General features: G+C 38.5%; 2 protein-coding genes across 37 annotated transcripts in view; one reads left to right on the top strand and one right to left on the bottom strand.

Annotated features, from left to right (window-relative positions):
* Positions 1-1,075: 1,075 nt before the first annotated feature.
* Positions 1,076-7,073, bottom strand: LOC126818917 (probable gluconokinase). 2 transcript variants are annotated; one of them, XM_056100626.1, is made up of 5 exons: positions 6,735-7,073; positions 5,913-5,943; positions 4,722-4,808; positions 2,267-2,310; positions 1,076-1,972 (listed from the first exon to the last, which is right to left on the bottom strand). In XM_056100626.1, the coding sequence occupies exons 1-5, from the start codon at positions 6,770-6,772 to the stop codon at positions 1,639-1,641; spliced, it is 534 nt and encodes a 177-aa protein (XP_055956601.1). In that variant the 5' UTR covers positions 6,773-7,073; the 3' UTR covers positions 1,076-1,638. The 2 variants fall into 2 exon arrangements, with proteins under 2 accessions (XP_055956601.1, XP_050402564.1); XM_050546607.1 differs by lacking the exon at positions 6,735-7,073 and adding an exon at positions 6,542-6,716.
* Positions 7,074-7,148: 75 nt separating this feature from the next.
* Positions 7,149-11,694, top strand: part of LOC126818912 (FERM domain-containing protein 5) — a 49,080-nt gene continuing 44,534 nt past the window's right edge. For 26 of the 35 annotated variants that reach the window (XM_050546583.2, XM_050546578.2, XM_050546580.2 and 23 more), the window contains exon 1: positions 7,149-7,373. In XM_050546583.2, the coding sequence (XP_050402540.1) occupies positions 7,275-7,373 (99 nt within the window). In that variant the 5' untranslated portion in view covers positions 7,149-7,274. The remainder of the gene's footprint in view (positions 7,374-11,694) is intronic. The other 9 variants (XM_050546590.2, XM_050546589.2, XM_050546588.2 and 6 more) reach the window with 1 other exon arrangement.

Genomic DNA, 11,694 nt, shown 5'->3' with positions numbered 1-11,694 from the left:
GACTTAATGAGCCCCAAATATTAACTTTTTTCCTTCTGAAAATTAAATTCTAGAACATTTTTTTTAAGCATTCGAAAAATAAATAACGGTGTTTCAAGTATATGTAGGTAAAAAATGGGTATGTAAAATGAGTAAAAGGCACCATTCTGCCCAGACTAGTAGCAGGCCCGAAGCTTGCTGGCTTCGGAGGGGCAGTGAAGTTTTTAGAGGGGGCGCACCCGGTAAAGTCTATAGTATGTATTTTAGAGGTATGGTCGGCAAATTAATTTTTCGGGGGGGGGGGGCAAAACATTTTTTCAAGAGGTCATTGCCCCCCCCCCCTTGCCCCCCGCTGGCTACGGGCCTGACTAGTAGCGTCTTATGTAAAACAATGCACGCGCCATTAAGCCAATTATCTTTTAAGCAGTTATCTTTTACAGAGCTATACTCTGTGTATATACTCCTGTGAAACAGACTGAGACACATACGCTCACACCAAGGATCGAAACCATGACCGCAAGCCAGAGGTGACCGACCATCTAGAGATCGAAGCGCGACACTCTGGGCCATCCCAACGTGTCCCGTATCTCACAAACTTTAATAGTCAAAATATGAACTCGAAACCTACGGGGTGATAACTTTGTTATTTACGAATACTCGTTATTTTAATACGGTTCAACATCATGCCCGTTGACCAACCCGCCAACAATCCCGTCCGACTTGAAAACAGTAATATCACGGGAGTGAATATTGATCAAAGTAAAGAACTGTAATTCCGTAAGTAATTGACACCTAATGCGTGAAGCCGTAGCCTTGGCTAGAAAGTTTCATTTAAATTGTAGGTTGTGGGCCTATTTGCGCTCATCGGCTATTTTTACTGTGTCAGGGTAAATTACTCTGCTACTATCAACGAATGTACGTGCAAACTCGTCCAAGTTATCATGAATGTCTAGTAAAATACCAAGCCCAACCAATGCGTTCACAGGGTATTTTTGACGTATTTTAACAAACTGTTAAGGGCGATAACTCCACAGATAATTAAGGAAGCCCCTTCAAATCTATTCCGAGGTCTCGTGTATATAAATCACATACAAGGTAAGCATATACTAATGTATTTACATGCCTTTCTAACGTATTATCACTCTGTAACAATTGAGAAACATGTCATGACATTGTAGTCTCGGATGCCCTTACAAGGAATTGTGGGGACGACCGACGAACAGCCAAGTCACATTTTGTGACGACAATATACTTCAGTATTAAATTCCCTTTGTCAGTGGTCCAGGACGGAGGAGCTGGCAAGAACAGCTGAGTAGTCTTTCGGATGGGACGTAAAACCGAGGTCCCGTGTACACATTGGCGTGCACGTAAAAGATCCCTTGACAGTTGGAATTCGATACATTCAAGCGTAGGCCTTACCGCCGCTGTCCGAGCAAAATTTCCCTAATAGCACACTGTATGGCGTAGGCAGGCCTATGCCCGTCTTCATTAGCCAGTCGGAGCACAACATAAGGACGTTAAACCACATTTCATTTTGATTTTATCAGTATTAAATGTAGGCGTAGGCCTGTGATAATTAATGACAATAAAATAATTGGTTGTTATATTCGGAATGATTAGGGTCTCCAGTAACATGCATATCAATAGGTCTGTTACAAACTATGACGTCTGTAGAATGTTTTTCACTATCGTGTTTACACTTTCCCGTATGTCTATAATCAGACATTCTTCAATGTCGTCTGGTTCTTCCATAGTTACTAGCTGTGATGATAACATACCAGATGACATGAAATGGCCCGTTCTCTTCTGCATTCGATCTCTCAATACAGCCTCCTCGCCTTTTAGATACACTAACTTAAAGGGAATGGGTAGATTTTCCGTTTCACAAATTTCCTGAATATTGCTATATCGTTTTCCATAGCGTAATATTTGTCGATACACTTTCTTTAATGCTGAACAAGTTATTACTACTGTCTGTCCTTTAGTTTGAAATCTGAAACAAAACCAAATTTGGTAATTTATTAAAGTATCACACTATTTGAATTAATTACGCCGGGTTGTAACAAATTATTAACACTTGCACGTTTTCGTTATATTCCATGCTACCTGCTAACGACTTGCACAACTCAACAAAATTCGCAGAGGGGGTGTATAATTGTTATATCTGTAAAATTTCTGGACATTCATATTTATTTCAAAAGAAAGGTATTATTGTTAGTTATTCATATTACAGTATCCTTTTAGAATTTTTTCCAGGTAGAAAATATATACGTTGAATTTTACTTACCCCTTAAGAAAATCGTGTATAGCCAGTAGCCACGGCAATCTATCCTAAAACACAATCACCCGATAACAAAATTTAAAGGTAACATTTTTTAAGATACGATCATCTTTGCAGAAATATTGATGTGGTTTTGTAGTTCATAGTTGTGTGACATTGACTGTATATATCATTTATTCATTTCTCCCTGCCTCTGTCGGAATCTCGTTACCACATTCTTATTCTGCCCAGAATAAAAATATTCCTATAATTCATCTGGTAAAATTAATTACATTTCTACGGTTTGAACAAACTACCGCACAAATTAAACGGAAATGTATTTAACAGGCAATGTCTCGGTCACAATACATGGGCTTTAAGGGGAAGTCTAGGACTTTCAAGTTTGTGCGACACAATTTAAAAAGAAATGACATATTTCCTATAATCGTCTGAAGGTGTTACTCAGTGAATTCATCAGTTAGGAAATAACGTTTGAATATAAACTGCATTTAGAGGCGTGTGTGGCCTTGAGCAGAGTAGTTACCAAGATAGGGCCAACGTCAAGTTTGGTGTGAGGTCTGCATGGGGGATTACCCGAATATGATAAAATCAGAAGCTCTGAGACAAGATTTCTGCTCAAGTTCGGTGCATACATCTATAGGATTAGAGTGGAGTGTAGCCAAAACGGCAGCAATGTTTCGCATGTTTCTTTGCGCAAGCAGGTGGGGCTCGGGGCCTACCCCCGGGCGCCCCTCTGGTCACGTTCCTGATGCAATACTCAACTACCACATTATCCGGAAAAATACAAGTATGCACTCAACTACCCGATTGCTTTCCTTTCGGTAAAATTGCGTAGCACGATACAAGGACAATTGTTTCTTATGCTAGGTTCCCACTGTCCCTATCGAGTCCACGATCTTGCACGTACAGGTACGTTTGGATACGATCAGCAATATTGCTACCACTGACCTCAATACTAAGTAGCAAAAGAAACGTCAGGTTGGTATGTTACTCTGAATAGACGCATTGCATAAAACTTGTCAAATGTTTTTATTGTATATTTGTGACCACATCTCCAACTTTACCTGAGCAATAAGGCTCCTCCCCAAACACAGAAATGAACCCAGGAAATGTTCTCAAAAACGCAGCCAGACTTCTGAGATGGTAATGTGTTCTCCATGGTTTTCATGTAACTCATGCTGCACGTGCTGTTCACCTGGACCAGTCCTATAAAATGCACCCCCATACCTGGTTGAATCATTCACACTACAACGTCAGCAGCATGCCACGACTCACGACAGCTCAGGGGAACCAGGCGCTTGGAAGACTCGATGCTGGCCACACTGCCAATCACTCCCAGGTCAATGTTCGGACTAACTTCAGGCTTCAGCAACGATTTCGGGCCACCAACACCACGGATGATCGCACCCGAACTAGTAGACCAGGGGTTACCACAAGGCGACAAGACCGCCATATTGTGCGACAGCACGTGCAGAATCCCTTCACACAGGCATCTGAGACAGCACGTCAGACAGTGGGAACACACGGAAGACCCATCAGTACCGATACAGTGTACCGACGTCTCACCAGAGACCGTGGACCGATCGTCACACCTCGCCATCGACGTGAACGTCTACAGTTTTCCCAACAACACCAGAACTGGCGACACAAGCAAAGAAGAACTGTTCTGTTTACAGATGTGAGTCGGTATTGCAGATGGCAGGACCAGAATATGACGTCGACGTGGCCAGCGTTTTTCTGACCACTGTGTCATGGAACGAGACTCGTGCGTAGGTCCAAGTATAATGGTTTGGGATGGAATCGGCCTGAACCAGAGAGTGGGTCCTGTGGTGTTCCAAAATCTTGATCCGGGGAGAGGAGGCGCTACATCGATCAAGCTCTCAGACCCCACGTCATACCATCGAAACAACTTTTTCCAGCATGACAACGCCCGTGTCCACGCCGCCAGAGTTACTCGGGACTTTCTACAGCAGAACTACAGCAGAACGGTGTCAACGTTATGCACTGGCCAGCCCTTAGTCCGACTGACAATCTTTGGAATGAAATTCAGAAGAGACTTAATAACGTCGTACGGCGACCAAACACAGCCGATGGATTGTGCCAGGCTTTTCTGAGAGTGTGGTTCCAGGTGCCAATGGCGTTCATCAATCCACTCCTTGTAGAAACGCTGATCTGCTGTTATTGACACTGCGGTGGACACACCAGAAACTGGTGTATAAACTGTGTATAGACTCTAAACCTTCTCGTAATGTCTTGGAATTGTGATGAATTAATCACTTATGTGATTTGATTAAAGTGCCTCTCTGATTTTAAAATCGTACTGACGTTTTGTTTTTTGCTGAAAGGATCACCACGATTACTCCACGATTAAAACCACAGCGCGAATCGTGATAGTGGGAACCCAGCATAAGAGTCTTTAACACGGAATTAACATTTTATTCATTAAATATATCTTACCTACCTCATCAGTTAATGGCATACCACTGGCCATCTTCTTTTTATTTTCATCAGTATGAAAGCTGTCAGCATCTCGAAACACACTATTTAACTAAATAGAAAAAGAAATGGTGTTTAACACGTGTCGGATTTATCTATTTAGGTTTGGCAGACTGATAGGGCCTGAAGATGTATAATACATTTGACACTCAACTGTCATAAGGCGTTCTTACACACATTGCACTTGCAGTCTTAACATTCGCCATCATCTTCGATCGGCTTTGCACAATTGTGTTTAAAACCCTCTAGTCATGAGGGTGGGGGATTGGGAGGAGCCTCCTAGCTGAATAGCCTATAGGCTCCCTTCATCTAATTCCGGCACTTTGTTTTATGTTCTCTTTACACTAACCATGTCAATTAACGTTCTCTCTACACTAACCATGTCATTTTGGGTCTAACATAGTTATTTAGTTTTAGGTAATTTATAGAATGTGGGAAAAGAAGTGGGGAAAACTATATAAGTAAGGGTGGCGAGTTAGTTTTAACGTCCACTCTCAATACAAACTAGATCAATAATTCACATGACATACATCATGTACCTTCATTTCAATTATTGGCTTGTGCACCGGTATCATTAGGCCCAGGCGGATACCGGAGATCGCCCACGAGTTTAGGCAGGCGATCTGACACATTGTCACCTACTTGAAGCGCGGAATAAAAAACACACGACCACTTGAATCTATAACAGACCTTGTGATCTGAAGACCACAAAAATATTCCTGTAACTGTTTCCTGTTTTCGTTATAGGATTCCCATGAAAAATTATACAATTAAATGAAATAGGGTTTAACGTCCTACATTTCTGCACCAGTCATGCTAGGACGGAAAATGTGCCCGGACAGCGGCGTTTCCGCTTACTCTTTAACGAATCCCTATTGCCAATGTGTAAATGGCACCTCGACTAGACCCTGTTCCTTGTCAGATCTTCCATCCAGTGCCGCTGACAAGGGGATACCCAGCTGGAAAATCTTGTGGCACTTTCGCGGCAACCAGGATCGTTTCCGGGACCTCCGGATTAGTGGACCAGCCTCTTATCCACCAGCCCCCCCCCCCCCCCCACACACACACACACACCATCACGCACAAAAAACAAACGAACTATACCACCCAGGCTTTTTAAACTATCATTTCAGTGTTTCTTTGATCCCTTTATTACCTGCTCAGCAAGACTGGTTCCAATCGTAGTTCTGTAAGAGGAAATAGAGATCATTCGTTGAAAAAACACGAAAAAAGAAGTAGGCTAGGCATCTCGAGACAACTCAACTAGAGATAGGAGCAAAGTGTCCCGACCACAATTATATATGTAAACGTAAATTCTGTGTCAGTTATTGGAAAACACGCCTCTGGATTACTTGAGTATGTACTACGGTTTGTTGAACCGCAGATATTCCACATTTGATAGTCGGCATTCCTACAAAATTCTGCTCTCAGGTACTTTTTATTTTCATTATAATACAAAAACGTTCAAATTCCACTTCAACATATATTTTAATCAAACCCAAACCTTACAGAAATCAGTTCGGTCAAATAAATCACGTTGTATTAAGGGGACATAAATCTTGGGTGAATAGAGTTAACCACGATAATCCAACCCAGGATTTTCGACGGATCGAATGACGGTCGGGTAGACTTTAACCTGACCACCACCACTCTCATTTAGTCATTACCCCTAGCTGCATTATTGAGTGCGCAGTGAATACGGGTTAGAGTTCGGTGTGGGCCCCTACTTTTTTTCTACAACCAGAAAGAAATTAGGTTCAGTTATAGTTAAAATATTTTCTTTACCTTTTGCTTACTTTCATGTTAGTAACTTTTAACAATTACGTAATTGTTTTTCAAATTTGCAGTTGTCTTAGAAGAAAGAAAATTTCATTTGTATGGTAGCCTACTGGTGCGGACAGTTGACTACAGGCCACACATGCCCATGCAATTTTAGAATTCCCCAGCAAATCTGTTTTTAAAATAGAAACCATCTTACTTGCCACTCCCACACACGCCCATCAAAATATAAATCATTGGAAGAGATGAAAAACGGGAAACACTAATCCGCCCCTAACCTTGCCACTGCAAGCCAGCCTTCTGCAGTTCTGGTATCAAGGCTACTGATAGTAGTGATAGTAGCTGTCACCTTGACGTAAAGATATAATAAAAAAAACTGGAATGGGAGAAGACAAAATATAATAGTAATAATGCTATAGGCCTACGCTACGCTTACGTCAACTTTCCAACAGATATGAGCAAAATAAAAATACAATTTAGTTTGAAATCTAATTAAACTCGGGCGTTTTTCTTTTACTGTTAAAACATTTGACTTCGTACAGCAATGACGTTGTACTGCATGCTCAACGAGCGTGCAGTTACTCAGCGCACCTGCTTTGACCTTTGTTCACGTGACCACAGAGCGCCATCTAACGGAGAAAGCCAGTACAAACGAATCGACAGTTTGGATGCTTCCGTAGCGTTGCTTTTTCATAATAATAGGCCATTTTTCGTGTGATTAGCAAATAAACCGGAGAAAATGTTCCGGAAAAAGAGCAGTAAAAGTGACCTCCAGACGGAATATTCGTGTAGCATTCGTTTTCTGGATGATTCTGAGCCGATCCAGCTTTCATTCAAGGTATGTTATTTTGCTTATAATTTTCTACTTTACTTTGTGCTGACGGTTGTCGGAGCGAGGGCAGCCAAGGCGAAGTAGAGTCACACCGGTAGTTATTATATAGAACTATAATCAAAATTATATTTCATGTTTATACAATATTTCTCTGCAGTAAAATCAAGAAAAAGTTAAATGAGTGATTTAAAGATAAACAGTTTCCAGTTACATGTATTATATTAAATTTGCTTTTACTTTACTTTAGGCTTAGCCACAGTTCATATTTTATTTGCAGCTAGGGCAATGCCTTGTACATGTAAATATGTAACCCTAGGTTATAAAGGTACTTACAGAAATTTAATTAAATATTCAGACATAAGCCATGGTAATTATGATATATACATGTAATGTAGGTTATTCTTTCAATAATGATTTGTATTTTAGCACATAGTAGATACCGGTAGTTGAAGAATAGAAATGAAATGGGGTTTAACGTCCTACTGTTTTGCTCCGAACTGGGCTAATGAAGACGGGCATTCGCCATACCGTGGGCTATGAGCAAAATTTTGCCCAGACAGCGGCACTACGGCCTACTCTTATATCAAATTCCAACTGTCAAGGGATCTTTTACGTGCACGCCAATGTGTACATGGAACCTCGGTTTTTCATATCATCTGAATGACTAGACAGCTGTCCTTGTCAGGCCCTCCGTCCTGCATCACTGACAAGGGGGAACCACACCGGAAAATCTGGATGAACTTTCTCGGCCAATGCAGGGATAGAACACCCGACCTCCAGGCTAGCGAGCCAGCGCCTTACCCACTTAACCACCGTGACTCCCTTGAAGAATAGAACAGACTGCAAAGAAAAATGAATAGGCTACTGAGATGCAATGAAAATGCACCATTATGTGTTTGTAAATCTTGTCTGAGACAATCATTTAATCTTGCAATTCTAAATGTAACATTAGATCACTACGATAATATGGGAGCATCATGTTTTCACAATCGCTTTAACGCACCACAGATTAATTCCCTCAAAGACAAAAAATTGGAATTGACAGAACGGGAATCTTGAAAATCACAATTTTCTTGTGCAGACATGGGCTATAAAAAGTGGCTGTTAAAGGTACAGTCAGTACAACACCTACAGTTCTGTGGAAGATACAACAATATGCCATAATTGACACCTGAACACCTTGAGAGCACTATATTGCATTAATTCAAGAAGGCATGAGTAGCCTATAAGAGAGCACTGTAACCCGCATTATCTCATGCAATGTTCCATGACATGTGTGTTGGCTGTAGGTGGAGGCACATGTGATAGAAAATAAAGTTGTTATGACTTCCATTCCATGGGTTGTTGTTGGTGATTTTCCTCTAGTGGTATATGTCCAGCCTACAATCATGACAAAATATATTTCATCTGCATTATGTATTGACAGAATGTTCATTCAAATCAGTGATGTGGTTTTTATTGAGTCTTGGTATTACAGGTATTTCAAAATTAAGGAATGTGACTGTAGGTTATTAAAAACAAAATATTGGTACTAGTATTATGAGAAAGATTACCAAGTAAACTGTTGACAAATTCCCTGCATGAATGTTTTTATTGCCTTTTTAAATGCTATATGTATTCATTCCTAGGCATACAGGTATAGCAGTAATAGGATTCATGTGACTGAGTTAGATGTTTTATGTTAGACGCAAACTGCAACATATGTCCAATAATGAATAATATTTAGTTCTGAGTCATTTCCAATACTTGTTTAAATTTATTTAGAGAAATTGTATATCTATGTAGAAATTAATTGTCAATATCATTGCCATAACAGTGCATAAAACTATCACACTCTTTTCTAAATTTATATGGCCTATCATTCATTGTAGGTTTAATATTACACCTTAATTACGGCATATTTAGCTTATAGATTTAGGAAGCCACAAATCCTTCCATAATTATTAATCCCCTTATTTATATGAATGTCATTTATTTTGTGACCTTTGGGATGATAAACTTGACCTCATTAACCCACTGTACATGTATATCTTACACTCATTGTCCGAGTTAGGTAATACATTCTTAAGATGTCTTTTTAAAGAACAAAAGGATTTAAAGAACAAAAGGAATGTTGGTGATCAGTATATAATTGGTCTAGTTTTACAGCCTGAAATAAACTTCCCCTTTCTATTATGTAATACTAATGGCTGGCTGTAGGGATTATACATAACAATAATTTGATATATATCTTTTTACTGACCGTTATTATTAGATAATGCAATATTAGGAATATAAATGACATGACATTAATGCAGTGTAGTAGATAATAATACAGTGTTTTATGGTCATAATGGATATCCTACAATAAGGTGATTCACGATACATGTACCTGTACCCCATACTGGGGTTTAGAATTTGCAGTTACTATCAGTATTTATTGTTCAGTATAAAATGTGCTTTGTGTGCTCTAAATTACAATGTACATGAAGGCCTACACTTACAACATACAGTAAAACATGTACCCCATTAAATTCATCTGTTTTAATATGCATAAATTTGTATTAAAAAGATAAAAATATGGGCTTCATGTTTCAATCGCATTTGTCTTTTGATAATATGTCTATTAACCTTAGGCTGCACAAGTTGTTCTGCATTAGTCAATATCTACATGTACTGTACATGTCTACTTTGTTATACTATAGATATTTTCTGTCATATGTATTATTTGTGTTAAAAGAGAAAGTATTTTTGTTCGTTTTACATTCTGAAAGAAATGTGTTTTAAAGGGAAGGAAATTTCATTTAAAAGTGAAATTATTGTACATATTTACATGTATATATATTATACATATATCCGGCCCTATGGTTTTATAATAACCTTGATTTAACATGTACTGTAGGTTGGCTTGACATAGACACTTTTTTTATTAGTTTAATTTGTTAGTTACTATTAAGAGCTATACTGAATAAAAAACCTTACAAGGTTATGTGCATACTGGTATATAAAAAAAAAACCCAAAAAACCCATGAAACAAAAAAAAATCAAACATAGGATGCACTATACATGTACCTGTAGATCATAAGGCCGGTTATACATGTAGGTCCAATTCCACATTAGTACATACTTGTACCCAAATTGAAGTAGTCTTGCCTGTCTAGCATCATTTTTCTCTGTTATCCAAGTAAAAATATACCAAATGTTAGTCATGAAATGACCTACATGTAGTTAGTGTTAGTGGCTATTAAACTCACTAAAACAAGATTTGAAAAATGTCAAGACTTTGTACTTTGAAACTTTTTATTTGAATCAAAAAACTTACTACATGTACATGTAAGTTATTAAGGACAGCCATGGTAATACAGAATGATAATGAATTAGAGTAGAAGTGTATGAATATATACTTAGCTAGATCGTGGGTGGGATGGGATAATACATGTATTTTGAGAAAACTGGGACTGAGGGTTGTATAGTGGTCTTCTGGAGACTGTCTCCACATACCGTACATGTACATGTAAACTGTACATATAGGAGACATTCTTGTACGTGTACCTTCATGAAATTACCTTTGTTCATTACAACAGTTTCTTGTGACTTTTATTGGACATTATTTATTATAATACTGAATACAACAGTGTTATATTCGTAATGTGGTCTATCATATAACTGTGAGAATTCTAGTGGAGAATAGATCAATTTATTAGCTCTTCAGGTCTTGAATGACATCTTGTTGCAGCATAGAAAAGATAGAGGCGTGTTTACTTGTTAAATATTGGAATGGTTCGATTCATTTAGACCTCATGCCTTAACAGGTTTTTATTCTCTACTAACCTATTAAAAAAAGCTTGTGTCAACATAATTTGGTATTGATTGAGTTGACATTTTTAGTGAAGTCTGAATCAGAATTCTGAGCATTTGAATATTTCTTTATGATTTGTTTGATATTTTGTAAGAGATTTGTGACATTGCATAAGGGTAATACATGTAAATGCTAAAACACAGTATTTGTGAACAAAAGTGTCTCATAGCTCATCAGGGTGAAAAAATAAATTTTCTTGCAGTGCTTTGCAATTCTAAGTGTCAATACATGTAGTTCAATATTTTGGTGATTAAAAATACACTTTTGTGAAGCTTTTTAATCACTTTATTCAAATTCAAATCAATAAAAAATGTTTTAGATTTTAAAATTGCGCATTGAAAAGTATATTATAACTGAAGATCACATTAATTTTGTAATGTAAATTTACCTTAAGATACAACCCCATGGTTACTGACACTACAGATTAGCCATCTTGCACTTTTGAGCTATTTAATGCCCCAACTTTTGAACATGTGATTCATGAATGCC

This window comes from Patella vulgata, chromosome 4, assembly GCF_932274485.2.
Source record: "Patella vulgata chromosome 4, xgPatVulg1.2, whole genome shotgun sequence".
In the NCBI taxonomy this organism is placed as follows: Eukaryota; Metazoa; Mollusca; class Gastropoda; family Patellidae; genus Patella; species Patella vulgata.
Note: the sequence above shows the minus strand (reverse complement) of the source record. Positions and strands in the feature narration are given on the sequence as shown.

Coding starts and splice junctions, on each gene's coding strand:
- LOC126818917 (XM_056100626.1), bottom strand. CDS start 6,772: ATGATTTATATTTTGATGGGCGTGTGTGGGAGTGGCAA. Junction 5,944..6,734: donor GGCGTGTGTGGGAGTGGCAA/GTAAGATGGTTT, acceptor TTCCTCTTACAG/AACTACGATTGGAACCAGTC. Junction 1,973..2,266: donor ATACACGATTTTCTTAAGGG/GTAAGTAAAATT, acceptor GTTTTGTTTCAG/ATTTCAAACTAAAGGACAGA.